General features: G+C 49.1%; 1 protein-coding gene and 1 long non-coding RNA gene across 4 annotated transcripts in view; one reads left to right on the forward strand and one right to left on the reverse strand.

Moving 5' to 3' along the window:
• PEBP4 (phosphatidylethanolamine binding protein 4) overlaps nucleotides 1-18,413 on the forward strand; it is a 232,432-nt gene that overhangs the window by 134,731 nt on the left and 79,288 nt on the right. For all 3 annotated transcript variants that reach the window (XM_059178225.1, XM_059178243.1, XM_059178235.1), the window contains exon 4: nucleotides 3,411-3,509. In XM_059178225.1, the coding sequence (XP_059034208.1) occupies nucleotides 3,411-3,509 (99 nt within the window). The remainder of the gene's footprint in view (nucleotides 1-3,410; nucleotides 3,510-18,413) is intronic.
• LOC131834102 (uncharacterized) overlaps nucleotides 7,646-18,413 on the reverse strand; it is a 53,871-nt gene continuing 43,103 nt past the window's right edge. Inside the window, exon 3 of the long non-coding RNA XR_009354751.1 lies at nucleotides 7,646-8,185. This is a non-coding gene — a long non-coding RNA (uncharacterized LOC131834102). The remainder of the gene's footprint in view (nucleotides 8,186-18,413) is intronic.

The raw sequence follows: 18,413 nt of genomic DNA on the forward strand, positions 1-18,413 counted from the left end.
ACACACACACACACACACACACACACACACCCTGGCTCTTTGGGATACGATCCCACATTCCCCCTCATATTTTCTCTCTCTGTTTTAAAAATTTTATTTATTTACTTGAAAAAGAGAGAGAGCACAAGCAGGGGGAGGGACAGAAGGAGAAAGAAGCCCAAGCAGATGCCCCGTGAAGCACGGAGCCCAATATGGGACTCCATCCCAGAACCCTGAGATCGTGACCTGAGCCAAAATCCAGAGTCAGATGCTTAACCGACTGAGCCACTGAGGCACCCCCTGCCTGCACATTTTAACACTAAACTCAAGGTCTCCCAAAGTCGTTACTCCTAATACTCATGGAGCTGTCGTTGACCTAGTTGCCCAAGAAAGAATGTCAAGGTCATCCTAGACCTCCTCTCCCCATCGGCCCTACTCAGTCATTCCATGCTATTGACTAGAATGTTCAAATGCCTTTCTGTCTTCATTACTACTACTTGCATTTTCAAGCCCCTGCGATCCCTCTTCAGGATTCCCCAGTTGACTTTTTTTTTGCTCTTCTTTTAGGTTTTTACTCAACGTTTATCACGTGCCTTCCCAAAGCACACACTTACTCATGTCAGTGGTCCATTCAAACAATTTCAGGGATCCTGTTGCAAAACAAATTCTAAATGGCCTAGGACACTTCATGCCCTCTATCATCTAGTCCCTGTAACCCACCATTCCTCTCTAGCTGCCCCTTGTCCCAGCACACCAAGATTCTTGCCATTCCCTGAACCTCCCCATTCCTTCGCACAGACACTTCCCTTTGCCTACAGAGTCGCTTTCATGACCCTGCTCAAGATTAAGTTCAAAAGCAGCTCTGTGCAGGATGCCTGGATTGCCAAGGCAGAGAGGTTTGGGCTCTGTCTTCTGCGTCCCCTGAGCACGGTAAATGTTCAGGCAGTCCCGCACTGTTCTACAGTCCCGCCCCCTTCAGATGAAGAGCAGCCCCGGCTCTTCTCTATTTACCCTACTCACGTCTTAGTCTCCCGCTCGCTTCTCATCCTGCGTCCTGATCCGTCTGGGGCCCCATCCACATGAAACCCTGCCACCATTCCTTTCACAACCGCACCGCAACACTTGAAAGCGCACAGATGTGCGATGTCCTATTACCTAGGAACCTTACCACAAACCCATGGAATATTCAGTTTCTCACTTTCCAAAATGACTATTTCACCCCTTCCTCTTGTCCCCGAACTCCCTATAATCCATCCTCTCCTAAGGACCTTGCTTCTAATTCACGGAGGAAACAGAAGTCCTCAGAAGACAGTCTCCTCCCTCCTCACCATTGCATTCTGCAATTCCCTTGCGTCTGAGCCTGTATCCTCCATAACTCCCTCCACTTTTGCTCTGGGTCCTGTCCCCATGCAGCGTTCCAGAGTCTTGGCTCTTGCAACGATCCTTTTCTCCTCTGTCACCTCTCTCTCCCTTTCTACTGGATCATTTCCACTGACCTGAAGACATGCCTTACTGTCACCTCTTTCTTAAAAGAATAATTTAAAAAATAAAAAACTTTAAAGATCTCTTGACTCTCCCATCTAGTAACAGCCACTCCAAGCCTCTGACCTCACACTAAGATTTCTTTTATCAACTTTACAGACTATCTCCAATTCCACATCTCCCGTCTCCTCTCCACCTATCCCAAGCAAACCTCAGTCCTTTCTACTCCACGGAAACGGGTCTTGCCAAGTTAGCAGTGTCCCCAGCTAGTCCGATCACAGTCATATCTGTGTCCTCATCTCGCTCTCCCCTTTAGCAGCGTGCGGCATAGTTGACCGCCTCCCCCTTTCCAAAACTCTTTCAGGCCCGGCTTTCATGGTACCTACTCTTCAGGTGTTGCCCCCACTTTCCTGGCTTCACAGTCTCTTTTGCTAGGTTCTCTTCTCTTCTGAATGTTAGCTGTTCTAGAAAAGTCCTTTCTGTTCCGGAATCCTCTTTTCTGCTCCATGTCTAATCCAGCCAAGAAGAATCTCATTAGCCGATGGGTTTAAGGACCATCTCTATGTCAGTGTCTCCAAAACTTAGATACCCGATCCTGATCTCTCCTCCAGACTCCAGACTCTGACTTGTATACTTTTAGAAGCATTTCTAATTTAATATGCCCCAAACAGCACTCTTAATATCCCCTTTCTAACAGTCTCCTCACCAAGTCTTCTGTGTCTGTAAATGGCACTATTCACCCAGTTGCTCAAGCCAGAAACTCAGGAGACATCCTCAAATTCTCTTTTCCCTCCCCCTCAATGTCCTAAAGCCCCATCCATCAGCCAATCCCATTGATTCTACCTAAAAATACTTCCCCAGTCCACCTATTTCCTTCTCTCTCTGTTGCTACCATTGGAGTCCAATATGCCACCATCCTTCCCTTTGCTGCTGCAGATTCCTCCCAGCTCCCTCTCTCACCTCCTGCTAACCATGAAGTCTCCACCCAACCACCAAAACAGTTTTTGAGAAACAAATCCCAGCATCTCACTCTGCTGGCTAAAACCCTCCATTGGTTCTCCACTGCACTTAGAGTAAAACCCTCCTCCTCACCGTGCAGAGGCCTACAAAGCCTTCTGTGGCCTGGCTCCCCCCGCCCCCACCTCTCCAACCTGGCCTTGCCCCTTCTCCCCCTTGCCCTCCCCTAGCCACATGGTATTCTTGCTGTTCCCCAAACCCTTGCTCTTTCCTACCCGCAGGCCCTTGGAGTGGCAGTTTCCTCTTCCCAGAATGCTTACCCCCTCTCACCCCACCCTCTTTTGTTTCCACTGGAGCATTGGTCCCAAGTGGACATTGTTTTTTGAGTTTTTTAGATAAAATCTGTGCCTCTTCCCTAGAATGAAAGTTTCTTGAAAGAAAGTAAGGCTCACACTTTCTTGTTCTCTGTTGGATGCCTAGCTCCTAGAACGCTTTCCAGCACACAGTAGGTGTTCACTCAGTGCTTGCTGAAGGGATGAATGGATCCTAGGGACTGTCCTGCCACTGGGACTGTCCTGAACACAGACTAAATTCTCCTGGGTTTGCCGAATTCATGGATAAGTTGCTCCAACCATACTGTAAACTTCCTGAGAGCAGAAGCCCTGTTTTAACTTTCTGTTTTCCATCACGGCACCCAGCATGACGCTAGGAACTTCCAGATGCTTAGTAAATAAGCTTGTTTGATTTCTTCTTCTTCATAAAGGGAAAGCCAGGCTTTTCAGCTGTCTACTTAATAGACTTCATTTCTCTGAGAGTAAACACGTGACCCAAGAGGAATGTCACGAGAACAAAGATGGACTGGGTAGGAAGCTACAGGGGTCGGCCAGCCATTGTCGGCTGCAGTAGAGATCAAAGGAGAGACTGCACCTTGCAGGTTTCCCGTCAGAATTCCAGCCACAACGCTACATTTCTTTCTGGTGAATGTGTTTCAGGACGCAAACTACATCTTGGTGATGGTAGATCCAGATGCCCCGAGCAGGTCTTCGCCCAAAGCTCAGTTCTGGAGACACTGGCTGGTAACCGATATAAAGGTAAGCAGGCCAGCAGGCACTTTCTGATTCATTTGGGGTTATAGCTAGAGGATGACTGTTCTGTGTGGTTCTTGGCTTTGACTTAGGAGGGCTGGGGACCCTGAAGGGCAACGACTTGCGTGTCAGGTTGTCCTTTGCACCCAGGTGTCACAGCCCCTTCCAAGTTTTCTAACAATTTTGGAAAACATCCGGGATCAGTGGTACACAGGTAAATGGGCTCTCGGGATAAACCAGGTGGGAAGAGCCCCGATTTGTCGTGTTTGCTGATTTCTATAATGTAAATACTTCCATTGTGGGGTTTTGAGTTCTTGATGATTTAATGATTAACTCACAAATTCTCTGAAAATTTAACAATTGGCTCCAGCGTACCACCTCCAGGGGCCTGGATTCAGAGGCATAGGGTGATTCTGTGTAGTCTGGGCTGGGGGAGCAGAGCTGTCCTGCAGGAGCTCCCCCTCCTAGTGGGCTGAGGGGCTTGGGGGAGGCACGGTGATGTCCTTTCCTTTGTACAGAAACAAGTGGCCTCCCCTCCTCTGTGTCCCTCTGCCATCGCGTAATTGTAAGGGAACCTCACTCATCCATTCTGGAGTAGGTCTGAGGAACACAGATCGGGTGCAATGTTAACGGGCATTATGTGGAGGAAGAAAAAAAGGTTCTCTTCCCAAACAAGTTTTGGAGACTCCTGGTTGCACTGTATTAATCCCATTCCTCACTAAAGGGTTTTTTAGAGCTTTTAATATTCTAACGTGCACTATGTAGTATGCGTTTATTTTCCAACCGCATTTGACTGTTGAATCTGGAGTTCACGAGCGCCTGGCCACACACTCTGGAAAATCCATGCCATCCAGGCATCTGCGCCCAGAGAGCTCGTGGATGGCCTTCGCGAGGTGTGCGAAGGCATCAAGCAGTAAGATGGTGGGCATCCGGGACTAGAAAGACTAAGTCTGCATCTAGGTCTGGCTGGTCCCCAAATCAGTGATCACCGTTAAGTTGCCCGGAGTCCCTTTGGGCATTTCATGTTTATCTGTAAGATAGGAACCATGTTACCTCCCCTGTGCGGTTATCAGATACTCCAATGAGAGGGCGTCCTGAGAGTGCTTTAAAAACCATAGTACCACAAGTGTAAGGAGTTCGTGTTTTTCCTCCCACCTCTGTGGGGCTGAGGAAGGGATGTCAGGGTGAACTAGCCATTGGTGCTCCTGAGCAACGCAGGGGCTCTCACAGACCCTAGAGTGGGGGGCTTGGGGAGGAAGCTACCCTGTCAACCAGCTCCTGCCCAGGGACCGCAGGCCCTTCATAGGATGCTCAGGTCGACCCCCCATCCTCGGAGGCAGTGCTGGCTGTGGACAGCCTTGGAAGGGGCTCCCTCCAGGGAGGCTTCGGGCAGCAGCTTCTTGGACGGTGCCTGAGGGAAAGCAGGGGCATCGCTTCAACACACCACCCCCGCTCCGGGCCAAGCCCTCCTAGGCCCTGTGAAGAGCCTTGGAAACACCATAAACATGCAAAGGGGCAGAGCTGGGGGATTTTCATACCATCAGGGCAGGGAGAGGAGCCGAGGACACAAAAGGGAAAGACTGGATCCAGCAGTCTAGAGCCCAGCTCTTTTCCGTACCTGGGATCCCCTGGCAGTCACAAGGGGGTGGAGCCCTCAAGAGAGGAGTGTTGCTCGGGAAGCCCCACACCAGGCCAGCTGTGAGAGGGTTCTACAGGCGTGTTCTGAGGCAGATTTCAGAAACTGTGGTGGATGGAGTAATTTCAGCATCAAGGCAGCTTGGGGCCGTGAGGCTGCCTCTCTTCCAAGCCTGAACTCCCCCCAACCCCCCACCCCTTCCCCTCAGTATGCACTTGGGACAGTTCTGTCACAGGCACTTTGTGGCACAGACGTGGGTTCTCAGCAGCCCAGCTGAGAAGCGGAAAAGGTGACAGCTGTCCGGCAAGACTGCTAAGCCTCAGAGCTTAGCAGGGGCACCTGCCCGGGCGTGGCCCTCAGCCTTCCCGCTCAGACCGGAGGCGGCTTGGGTTTCAGGCACATTTTCACCCACTTTCCCTGATCCAAGGGTCCAGCAGGAAGCAGCAGCTCCCCTCATCCCCATCCACTCAGCCTGCCCACCAGCTCCCAAATTCCTCCAGCCACGTGGCCAGTATGAAGACCAGGCTCGTTCGGGTCTCAGGCTGTGGACCTCGGCCAAAAAAAAAAGGGAAGGCTCTAATCAACCCCAGAAGCACTTCCTTTTGTTGGCGTTTGCGGCGGCTGACGGGGTCTCAGACCTTAGAACGAGTTCAAATCCGCTGGGAAACGTGTTAGAATGCAGATTCCCAGGCACCCCTTCTGTCAGTGTGGGGAGCATGAGTCCCCAGAAAGGAGTTTAGCCAGCTGAAGGAAGACCACGGAGCTCAGTGTCAAAATGCCTTGGTCACCGTCGTCACCCACCTGTGGAGCAATTTTCAAGCGACAGTCGCTTTTGACACTTCCACGACGGCTTTGTGAACTAGGCATTTTGCCCATTTCGCAGGTGGGCAAGCTAAGCTTAGAGGGGTTGGCTGATGCAGTCTCTCGGCTAGAGGGTCATAGAACTGGATCTTCAGTCCAAATCCCACCAGCTCCAAACTGCAGACCCTTCCTGCCATACCGCATGGTTTGTATATCTCTGCCAGCCACTCTGCTGTGGCAAGAGGCATCCTACTGTGCCCTCTCTGCCAGATGGGAAATAGTCTCTGTGGTTCGCCTACCTTTCCAGGGCTCTCTTTCTGGCTCCGTCTTACAGATGGGTGCTGCGAGGGAACCTCCTCAGGGGATGCTATCTTGGGCAATGAAATACACCTGGGAGGCATTTTGAACACTTCGGTAATTTTAACCCTTGATATGTTAGGTTAAGAGTAAAGCCTACCTAGTATCATTACCCTCAGCGGTCAGTGGCCTCAACAGTAAGGCACACCATAAAGTCACAGCCGATGTAGAGTGATTCACAGTGAATCACATCCCTGTGATTCACAGTGGCCACAGACATAGCCAGCTGAGGTGGAACCCCAGCTGGCCTTGAAATTAGGGACCCAGGTCTAATTGGGTAGTGGGTGCAGCCACGGCCGTGGGAGCCCCTCAGTAGGGGCGATTTGGGGGCCGTCTGCCCAGGTTGAAACAGCAGGCAGTTCTGAGGGGTACAGGGAACATCTGCAGCCCCCTGCCCCAAAGAGAGGCTGACAGCAGTCTACCACAGAATGGGATAAAGCTCTGGAGAGAGGAAACTTGTACAAAAACTCCACAGTAGGAGCCAGGCGTTCTTGGTGCCCTTTGTTCGCCGAATTCAACAAATACGGATTCACTGCCGTTTGCAAGTGTAAACACAAGGACTCTGGAGCCCGACAACTGGGTTCGAATCTGAACCCACCAGTTATGGCTATGTGCTCTTGGGGGGCTAAATAGCTGAACCTGCATCGCTCCCTCGAAAAGTAGTCCCTGCCTCACGCCCTTGTTAGGAAGTTCAAATGCATTCTTTTTAGTAGAGCACTTGGACCGGTACCCAGAACACATAGTGACCTGTGCACAATTGCTGGTCGTAACATCATCCTTGTTGTTTTAAGTCAGGCACTGCTCTGGCCCTAGGGCTGCAAATGTGCACACAACAGGGCAAATCTTTTCCTTCCAAGGGCTTCTGCTCTAGTGAGGCAGGGGAAGGAGGCTGCAGTGCGGGGCTGGGATTCCAGGGGCACCGGCGGTTCCCAGGGCAAAACTTCCCACAGCGGCAGGTTCCCATTAGCTCATGGGCAGGACAAGGTTTCAGTCCCCTAAGCTGGCCAGACCACGGTAGGCAGGGACGCCAGGGTAATGCATGCCATCCTTCTCCATCACCTCTTTGAAAAATCTCTCTCGTTGAACAAAAGAGATTTCGAACAGAGCATTGACAACATCTCCCTCCCCTCAGTGCCCTGTCCTCGGCTTTTTCTTTAAGACGTTTTTCAGTTCTGATTCAATCTAACTAATAATCTTCATGCTAAAGCCTAATTAAGATATCAATTAATTTGCATCATTCATTTCAGAAGAAAAGCTTATTGGTTCATCTTCTATTTGTCTCTGAAATTAGTGCTCAGAGCTTTTCATGCAGATATTTTCATTAGACTTTTTATTGTTAATAGGAATATTGAACACAGGAAGATGGTATATTAATACCTTCCACAAAGAATATCATGATTGGTGACAAAGAACACTAAGAACAATTAAGGAGACAAGAGTACCTTTTTTCTTCCAAAAAAGAAAATCTTCCTAGAAACCGTCAATGATTCTAAAATTTGCCCTGAATATCTTTTTTGTTTTAAGAAAGAAAGCAAAACGGCAAGTTCATGTTTCCCTTTCATTCAGTGCCCTCAACCTTTGGCAGCTGTAAGCGCAACCAATTCTGGGTGGAATTAAAAGGACCTCTAAGAGCCCATTATTCCGTCTACTTTTCTAACAAAGGTTGAATTTTTCCATAATGAGAGGTTGTCTTTGAAAGGACCCCTCAGGGTGTTAGGTGAATAAGATAAATGGGCAAGCAAATAAACAGATCAAGGATCTTAGCCCCTTGCTTTCCAGCGATGCAGTTGGCACACATCAGGACCCTTTTGCTTGAATGATCGATCCGTCCTGCTCCTGAGTGATCTCGGGAAAGTCACTTGGCCTCTCTGAGCCTGTGGCTTCTCCTCTGTAAAAATGACACAAATCCTTACCCTTCAGGGTTGTGACAGGAGAAGGAAATTACATATGCAAAGAGGGAAAGCCTCCCTAGAGAGAGGCTCTGTAAAGAATGGCAAATTTATCCTGTTCCTAACCAGTTGAGCAGCAGATACTGTAGAAATTTAAATATACTGTGTGCGTGCACACACGCGCGTGTGCGTGTGTGTGTGTGGAATACTGGAATATTATAAATATTCTAATATTATGTATATTATGCTATATATATATATATATATATATATATATATTCCAATTTCAATGTCTATCCTTAGAAGTAAGCAAATGATAACACACAGAAGAATAAACAATCTTTATCAGGACCACAAGTTCAGATGAAGAGATCAAACCAAGGAAATGGGATTGATTAATTAATTTATTGAGACCTGTATTTTTAGTTTTTCTGCTCTTTGCTCACTTGTCCATACATGCTTTGCCCTGTACTGTGAGGGTCCATTAATTTAAGTAATAAACACAGGAAGGCATGGCTTCTGCTCCCTAAAGAGCTAAGGGCCACAGTGGGCTTTAAGTGATAGGGACAGTGCAGGGGGGCCCCGGGGTATAAAGCAGATTGGTACAAGGCCACCCTGAAGGGGCAGGGACTAGGCCTGTACTTTTGGGTCAGATGAACTAGGGGAGGATCCAGGCTCTGGGACTTTCACATGGGAATTCTGAGCCTCAGTTTCTTTGTCATGAAAATGGGCATGATAATAATATCTCTTTCCTAGTGTTCGAGGAGATTAAGGCTCCTGACTCTGAACAGAATAGTAGGACCTCAGTAAATGTGATTCTCTCCCCTACGACCCCCAGTTTGGAGATCTGACCAGCTCGGAGTAGCCACTTAGAATTGAACGCTTCCCTGAGGCTCTCAGACTTATGCTTTGCAAAGTAAGAATTCTAGGTAATGAGGCAAGCCTGCCAGTAAAAACAGCTCATCCTTTTTGCCTTTCAAGTCCAGGTGGGTTCAGGCCCAGCCCAGGGATCCCCACCTGACCAGGACCTGCTTTCATAGAGGCACTAGCAGTTGGGACAAGGGGATGGGTCCCCTCAGTGAGCCTTTGGGAATTGCCCTGTGCCCCCTTGGACCAGACCACAGCCAGGGCAGGACGCTGGGCTGCCAGGGCCGGTCAGGCCAACAGTGTACCCCCTGTGAGGACTACACATCTTCCCGGACACTTGCCATCTGTCTTTTTAACGCCAGCCAGCATCCGCTTGCCATTTCCTTATCACTCACAGTCCCCACCTTGCTGTCATTGTCCCACTGCAGAGATGCTTTCGTTCCCATTCAAAATAATTTAAATAAAATGTTGCTACAAAGTGGAATATTATCTTTTGATGAATGTTTTTAAAGCCCTTTAGGTTTTCATGGTAATTTGCCGTGTAAAATTATTTGGAGATAAGAGCCAAATTAGCTCTCGTATGCTGAGGTCGCTGTGTCCTGTTATCCATGTGAGCACTGTTTAAATATAATCAGCCCTCAGACTAATGCAGCATAATTGTTCATTTGAAATAGCTTTTTTTACTCCATTCAATGAGTCATTAAAATATTCAAGGGATAATGCAGTGAATTGGAAATGAATTTATCATATTATCCCATACATACTGTAGTGCTTCAGGTAACTAAGGAGAAAGAGAGAGAGAGAGAATGAATATGATGTGTACAAGCAAGAAAGGGGCCAGGATAGACAGGACTATGGTCAACAAAGCTTTTTAGCTGGTTTATGGAAACTATGTATAGAGAGGCTGACCAGGAGGGGGGGGGAGTACTGTTCTTCGAAGAGCTTGTGCTCTCTCTCTCTCTCTCCCTCATTCTCTCTCCCTCCCTCTCCCTCAGCACTCTGAGAGTCTGTGCTCCACCACAGCTCCGCTGTTAACTTATTTTTATCAAATATGTTTATATCAGAAAGTCGTTATGGAAACCAATTCTGCCATCCAGGAGAATTCCTGGATCAGGCAGAAAATTCTCTCTCTCTGTCTCTGTCTCTGTCTCTGTCTCTCTCTCTCTCTCCCTATCCTCTCTTGCCCTCCCCCAACACTGTCTCTCTCACACACACACACTCACACAGTCACACACACACCTCCCTCACACATACCCGTAGATGGCCCCAAAAGGAACAGCACAGTCTTACCCCCCAATTCTGAACTCAGCTCTGACAGGGACAGAGAGTGGCTCCCCTCCGTGGCCACGCTGTAAAGTGGATAAGACTGAGACAGACACCCTGCCCTGACACAAGGAACCTGGGCTTGTCACTGCCCCCTGGCCTCAGCCCCCCAACCCTGAACACATGCGCTTCAGAAGAGACAAAGGAGGGGCTGGTGGCAGCATATGGGAGGGATCCTTCCTTGATCTCAGGAGATTTCTGTTCTTGTGCACTCTTCATACCGCACCTGGAAGAACGTCTTCTGTTCTGGCCACAGTACTTTATGAAGGATCGTGAGCAGCATGAGGAAAGCAACCAGAACAGCGAGGCTGTGTAAATTTACGCGTATGTCAAGTGAGCAGGACCTGAATGAGGTAGGGATGGCTAGCCTTCTGGAACAGGACAGGAAGACATAACAACTGTCTTTAAAAATTCTTTGAAGATTTCCTTAAGAATGTGAAGACATCTAATTGGAAAATGAGGGTGATCCAGCTGTGTTCCACTGGGCAGAATCAGAACCAGTGGCTGACATTTACAGGGAAGTAAATTTGGCTCCCTAGAAGAAAAAACTTTCTAAGAATTTGAACTGCCTGAAAACTGAGCATATACTCCACAGAGGAGAGAGCTTCTTATCACGGAAAGTACTTATTCGTGGGTGACCCAGGGACTCCCCCCAGTGCGTGAAAGGCTGGAGCAGGAGACTCCTTGGGTGTTTCCATCTGCGTCTGTCCTCTCCTGGCTAGAAATTCTCACGGCTTAAATTCATGTAACATATTAACAACAGCAGTAATAGTTAAAGAAGGAAGTGGGGTGCCTGCGTGGCTCAGTCAGCATCGGACTCTGGGTTTGGGCTCAGGTCATGACCCTGGGGTCATGGGATGGAGACCCACGTTGAGCTCTGTGCTGGCCATGGATTCTCCCTCTCCCTCTGCCCCTCCCCACCATGCTCACTCACTCTCTCTCAAAAAAAAAGGAAAAAAAAAAAGAAAGAAGGAAGGAAGAATAGAAAAGAAAAGGAAAGAGAAGAGGAAAAAAGAAGATCAGGAAAAAACACAAGCTCACTTAGCATGTGGTTTGGGGCACTGTGCTTTATATGAATGTCTCATTTAGTCTTAACAAAAGCCCTAAGAGGAAGGTAATAGAGACAAGAGAAAGAAGGCCTGGAGGGACTGAGCTACTTGACTGGGATTTCATGGCTGCCATGTGGCTGACTGGGATTTGAATCCAGAGCCTAGACATGGGATCTTGAAACATTGGACATCTCCCTTGTTGGGGGGAGGGTGTGTGTCCTGGAACATGTGACAGCTTCCGCCAGGGCCAGGTGTGGCAGCTAAGAGAGCCGGGACGAGTGGAGCAGTTTGCACTCCCTGGCCCTCTACCCTTGGTCTCTGCCCTTGGCCGCCCCTATCTCCTCCAGACCACATGGCCTTGACTCTGGACCTTGAAATGCAGCACACGCCCCTGGAGGTCCATCCTCCGACTTACTGGGAAGCACATGATTTATGTGCCCGAGTCTGTCCCCTCAACTGTAAAAGGACACTAGCATCTGCCTTGCAGGAACGCTGTGAAGACTCAGTGAGATCAAATGTGGGGTGCACCAGCAACACGGTGCTGGGGCCATGTAGGAGGTCCTGCTTACTTCGGGGCTTGGCCCTGCTTCCACTGGCCAGTACCCCCAGTCCTCCACAAGAAGTTTAGAAAGTTAGGGGTGAACGGCACTCTCTGTACATACTTCGGGATGAGCTGTCCACTGGTGACAGTTTTTAAAAAGGTAAGGCAGGCATAGGACTTAACAGTGAAGTGTTGGGACCAGCTCCTTAACCAGCACTGTACTCAGCACTATAGCCATTAACAACAATAAATAATAGACAGACAGAGAGGTTTTTGATAAATAAATGTTAGAAGAATTTAAAATGTGATTTTTTTTTTTTTTTTTTTTTGCTGCTACTGAGTTGGAAGGACAAAGCTCATGTATAGGAAATAGTAGAACTCAAGGGGTATGGTGTCAGCTCTAACTGGGCTCTTGAGGCTCCGAGAGAAATGAAAGGGCAGAGCACTGTCCCCTTGGCAGTGGGGCAACCACTCCTCCTTCAAGGCTCAGCTCCTGATACCTCCAGCTTTATCTTTCTTCACTTTGTTATTATGTATGGGTCTCTTCTCCTGACTAGACCATGAGTTCCCAGAGAGTAGAATTGTTATCTTACTATACTGCCAGCACTTAGCTAGGGGGCCCTGAACATAGAAGGCCCTTAGTAAGTGTTGGTTCAATCAGTTAATGAAGGCATGAGGCATGGATAAAAGAATAAAGGAAGGAAGGCTGGACGGGTAGGTGGCTGGATAGTGGCTGGGTTGGAGGAGGATGGATATGATAACTTCACAGCAGAGATAAAAGTTGAGCTGGGTCTCCGATTATGAGCAGGCCTGGAAAAGTCAGGATACCAGAGCCTCCGCTCCAGGAATGGAGCAGAATAACTAAACACAGGATGCCTTGGTGGCTCAGCCAGTTAAGCATCTGCCTTTGGCTCAGGTCATGATCCCAGGGTCCTGGGATGGAGCCCTGCAACTGGCTCCCTGATCAGTGAGGAGCCTGCTTCTCCCTCTGCCTGCTGCTCCCCCTACTTGTGCGTTCTCTCTCTCTCTCTCTCTCTCTCTCTCTCTCTCTCGGACAAATAAATAAATAAAATCTTTTAAAAAACAACAACTGCAACAAAACAAAACTAAATGCTCAGACATTTGAATGGCATAGGGAAAAAAAATCATAAACATAAAAGCCGAGACGGCTGAGTTCATTAAAGCTCTTATCACTTCTGTCTAGATTATTATTGCAAAAGTCTAACTGGTCCCCGGTCCCCCTCCTACAACCCCAACCCCTCCAAAATTATCTGTTTTTTCTAAAATTGAAATATGATCACATTCGTTCCCTAGTTGAAGCCCCGCAGTGACTCCTCAGTAGCTCAGGACAGAGTCCTATCTGGCTAGCATGGTATTCACGACCTCTGAGGCTCTGGCCTCTGCCTCCCCTGATAGCCCCCAAGGTGCTTCTTCTGAACAGCTTGAGGTATCTCACACCTTCTGTGTGTCCCAGGCCTCTAGGGACCACGCTTGCTGTGACCTGTCTTCCTAGGAAGCCTTTCTTCAATCTGCAAATGCTTACTGGCCTTTCATGAATTAATATCTCATGAGCTAAGACCTTCAAAGTCCAGAAAGGACTTAGATTTACAATCACAAAGTCATTTTGAGAAATAGGATAAGAAAATATAAATTCCCAAATTGAAGCTGGCGAGTGTGATATCAATACCGATTTAATAAACAGATGGTCTGAGACAACATAGAAAACAGTGAACACTGGGAGTCAGCATAGGTTCACTAAAAACAAGTCATGCCTCCCCACTCAGATTTCTTCGTGGATAAAAAGCACTGATCCAGTGAGCCAGGAGGAGGTCCACAGTACAGCTCCACTGACCAAGGCATTAGACTAAATCAATCTTGGTGAACTTGTTGGCAAGGAAGAGAAATACAGCTTCAGTGACTATTGTGCTAGGTGGATTTGTGGCTTGTTAACAATTCCCAAAGAGTGTTGACTAATCACGTGTCACCCATAGGGGTGACACTCCGTGGACTCATGGGTCCCACCTTGTTTGATATGTTTATAGATAGCATGCTCACCAGATTGGTAGATCCCACAAAGTTTCAAGGAATTGCTGGTATGATGGTTAATTTTAGCAAATTGGAAGGATGGGCCTGCCTTGAAAGACTTCAATTTAACAGGGGTTCATCTGAAGGTTCTATATTTAGGTTCTAAATCAATTGCACAAGTACAAAACGTGGAAGATCTGGCATGGCAGGAGTTCATGAGGAAAAAGGAGCAAAGGAGTTTTAGTTAATTTTTAAGCTAATCTTGAGCTAATAATAGAATTGTCAAACCATAAAGCAGGAATTAAGAACATAATGTAATCTTAGATCACTTCGATGGAAGTAAAGGCTTTTAGATCATTGAAGATGATAATTTCCCTTTACTGCATCAGTCAGACCACCCCTGTTCACTCATTCATTCATTCACTCATTCATTCATTCAGCCCATGTTCAGCATATCTTAGGCATTAGTTTTCATTCAGGTGCTGCAGATGATAAAATCCCCTCCACCAGGGAAGAGCAGCCTATCTGGTGAGAGAAGCAGAGGAGTAAATCAGTGATGACATCCCATACAGAGTGGGAGTGTCAGGGTGGAGTTAGGTCCCAAGAACCTGGGAGGAAAGAAGGTGGGCTCCACAGAGGAGGTGATCCTTTGAGCTGAGTAAAAACTGGGCGGGTGAACAGTGAGGAAAGGGCACACAGGCAGAGGAAGTAGCAGAAGCAAAGGTCCCGGGGCAGGAAGCAAGGTCCTGGGTCAGGAGCAGCCTGGCTGGGTTCCAGGAACAGAGAGAAGGCCAGTGCAGCTGGAGTAGAGTGGTCAAAGGGAAATGCACAGGAGATGAGCAATGAGGGAGACTGTAAAGGACAGAGAGTCTTAACCTTGGCCACTCCCTGGTTAGAATCACCTGGGAGGCTATGCTCCAGCTAGATCCAGACCAGCTAGATCAGAACCCCTGGAAGCCGAGCCCAGGCACCATTTCAGTTGAGAATTCCCAGGTGATACAAATGTGCTTCTGGTAGAGGAGGGAGACTGTGAGTCACTAGTCAGAGTATAAAGTTTCAGTGACACGAAATGAGTAAGTTTTAGAGATTAATACTGTACATGTAAAAATCTGTTAAAAGGACAAATCTCATGTTGAGAGTTCTCAACACAATTTTTTTTAAAAAGGGAAAGAGAAAATTGAAGGAAAACCAATATGATTCTGGGATTGAGAATTCTTGTGTCCTGGCCCAGGCAGAGAGTTTGGCACATGGCTATCAGGCGGCTTTAAAAACTGCTTTGGATGAAAACTGCTTTGTGTCTTTTTAATTCTTATTTATTGAAGTAATCTCCTCACCCAACATGGGGCTCAAACCCACAACCCCAACATCAAGTGGTACATGCTCTTCCAGCTGAGCCTGCCGGACACTCCCGCTTTGGGTCTTTATTATTTTTTTAAGATTTTATTTATTTATTTGAGAGAGGATGAGAGCACAAAGGGAGAGGGAGAAGCAGACTCCCGGCTGAGTGGGAAACCTGATGCGGGACCCGATCCCAGGGCTCCAGGATCATGACCTGAGCCGAAGGCAAACGCTTAACTGACTGAGCCACTCCGGCACTCTCTGCTTGGTGTCTTTAAAAGGTCACTCTAACTGCCATGGAGAAGGGCAGCATGGTAGCCACAAGAGGCCATTCCACTCCTTTGGGAGGGATGAAGGTGGCTGCACCAAGGTGACAGCAGTGGGCATGGAGAGGATAGCTCTGGGGTCTATTTGAGGTTAAGAGCCGACTGGACTTGCTTGTGGATTAGACATGGTAGGAAAGGATGATCCAAGGATGCCGCCTAGATTTGGGGCCTGAGCAAATGGCAGTGACATTTACTGAAATGAAAAACACTGGGAGATGGGCAGGTTGGAGTGCAAGGCAGTGGGGAGAGGATGGGGGGGACCTGAAGTTCTGTCTCAGACAGTTTATTCTGAGATGCTCTTTAGATCTTCACTGGAGATTTCAAGTAGGAGACTGAGGCAGAGGCGGGAAGTCAGGGAAGGTGGCAAGAGAGGAGGCCTGACTCTGGGGTACATCTGGGTGTTTGTAACCACGAGGCCTTTAAGGCTGCCTCTTGAGTACAGGGATGAGTAAGTTGTCTTTGGAGATGTTCACGAAGAAGCCATCGGCCAGGGATAGGGCAAAAGGTGGAGCCAGGTGGTCCTAGGCTGCTGCCTGTAGCTCTCAGCTGCTGGGATTTTATGAAAGAGCCTGACACCAGCCTGCCTAGAGCTGAGGGCAGAGAGGCCGTGAGGCCAGGGCTGTGCAGGTGCCTTGCAGGCCACGAGAAGTTGGCTCTGTTTAGCAGGAAACTGTGTGACTCTTTGAGAGGAGCTTGGGACTCGGAGACCTATGTCCTGGGTCCCTTGTTAGCTGGATGCCACTGGTCCAGTCCGCCCCTCCATGGGTCTCTGTCGTCTCGCCTGCAAATGAGCAGGTTAGGTAGGTGCGGGCCATCACACCCAGCTCTGAGAGTCTGATTCCATCCTCCATCCTCCCATCGGCATCCTCACCCGGTTCCCTGTGCGCCTGCTCTCCCGTCCGCAGAGCATTTCAGAGCGCCGGAGAGGGTGGCATTGGACGGGGGCATGGAAGCTGCTCCGATTTATTGTTCAATAAATCGTTTGCTGCAGCTTTATGATTAGCAACGTCTGCCTTGGAACCTTCTTCCCCAGGTATTTTCAACCCACAACTGGGACTGGTGTCAGTCTGGACGGTGTTGCAAACCTCAGCGACAGACCTTAGAGGACCAGAATGGGCCAGGGAGCAGGGCGAGGCCCACCCAGGTCTGGTTTAGGAGAAAGGGAGCTGCAGCCTGCCAAAGCAACTGGAGGAAGGCAAGCCTGTGGCAGGAGGCCCGCTGCGGGTGGCTGCAGGAACCCAGTCATGCCAGGGTGAGCGATGGGCCTGGAGTAGTGGGCAGCAGGAGGGAGGGACAGGGGGACCTCCCAGTGTTCCTTGTGCTCTCCTGCCAACACTCAGCCCAACACTCAGTTAGTGTGGGGAGACCAGAGCCCTAGGGGCCGGAGACAGCAACCCCGCCACCACTACCCCCTGCCACCCCACTCCCACCACCTCCCCGCCACCTCCAGCAGTGGGCTGTTTTGCTTCCCAGGAAGATGAGGAGGAGAAAACCACAGTCCAGAGCACTCTGGAAAGAATCGGGGACTCTGCTTGCGTCTGAGGTGGGGGTGCTGCAGGGAAGGACTTCAATAGGGTGGACAGACAGACCCCCAGAGCAACTTGGGCTGCCGCCCTGTCAAGCCCTTGGCTGAGAATTAGCTCTTTCCTTTCAAAGAGGGTGGAAGTCACTGTTTTCTTGTCTCAGTTGATGAACAGATTCTGGGTGGCAGGAGTCACCATAGAAACAGGTGCTATCTTAAGCAAATGAGCCTTATTAACCTTAAGAGTGGTGGAGTTTTCACAAGATTGCACATATAGGGTAGGAGGAGAGATGGGTTTGATTGGGGGAGGGCCCCAATGCTGGGGAGCCGTGCTGTGGTGGCTCTGGGTGTGTGTGTGTGTGTGTGTGTGTGTGTGTGTGTGTGCGTGTGTGTGTATATGTGTGGATGCATGTGTGTGATGCATGCCTGTGTGTGCTTTTGTAAAACCATTTCTCAGGCAGTGAGCTCACATTCAGCCTTTTTCCTAAGAAATGCACACATCCCCCAAAGAAACTTTGATCTCCTTGGGAACTGGCCTCCAGGTAGCACAGGCCAAGAGCCTAGCTTCCATCCCTAATTCTTTCTCCCACTGCTGTTTCTAGTCCCTGCATCTTCTGTGTGTCAGGAACAGGTGCCCTTCCCCGAGGACCTGGCCACCTGGTAGCAGGGACCTCTGCTCCAGGCAGTGTGGCACAGTGGGAGAAGCAGGTGGACCTGGGTCCCTACAGCTCCTTAATCTGCCTCTGTGAGCCCGTCTGTAAAAGGCAGAAATACAGGGCTTATGTGAGGCTCCAATGAAATGGTGTATCTTGATGTGGGTGTCCCACAGCCCACCCTGTGAGGAAGGGGGTCTTTCCCCTCAAGCTCAGCTGTGCCCTCACACAGATTTTCCAAACCAAGGTATCTTTCCACAGCATTATCCCATTGTACAGGTTTCTGTGCTCATACCTGCTGTGCTAGGTCCTGGGGAGGACAAAGAGCCTCCCCACAGAGGGTTGCCAGCACTGGGGGGTAGGAGAAAGATTTAAAAACTAAGGACCACCCCCAGGAAGCACTGATTCAGGTAGAGAGAAGAGTTAACAGCAGCTCCAAGGGAGGTGACCCTCGCTCTGACAGCCAGGTAGGGCTGGGGTGGCGAGAGGAGATGGTCAAGAAGGCGGGCCATGAAGTCATCTCTTGAGGCAAATGCAGCCCAATTCTGGACTGCTTCCACATTGTGAAGGGTAAACAATGAGC

The sequence above is a fragment of the Mustela lutreola genome, chromosome 1 (genome assembly GCF_030435805.1).
Source record: "Mustela lutreola isolate mMusLut2 chromosome 1, mMusLut2.pri, whole genome shotgun sequence".
NCBI classification, from domain to species: domain Eukaryota; kingdom Metazoa; phylum Chordata; class Mammalia; order Carnivora; family Mustelidae; genus Mustela; species Mustela lutreola.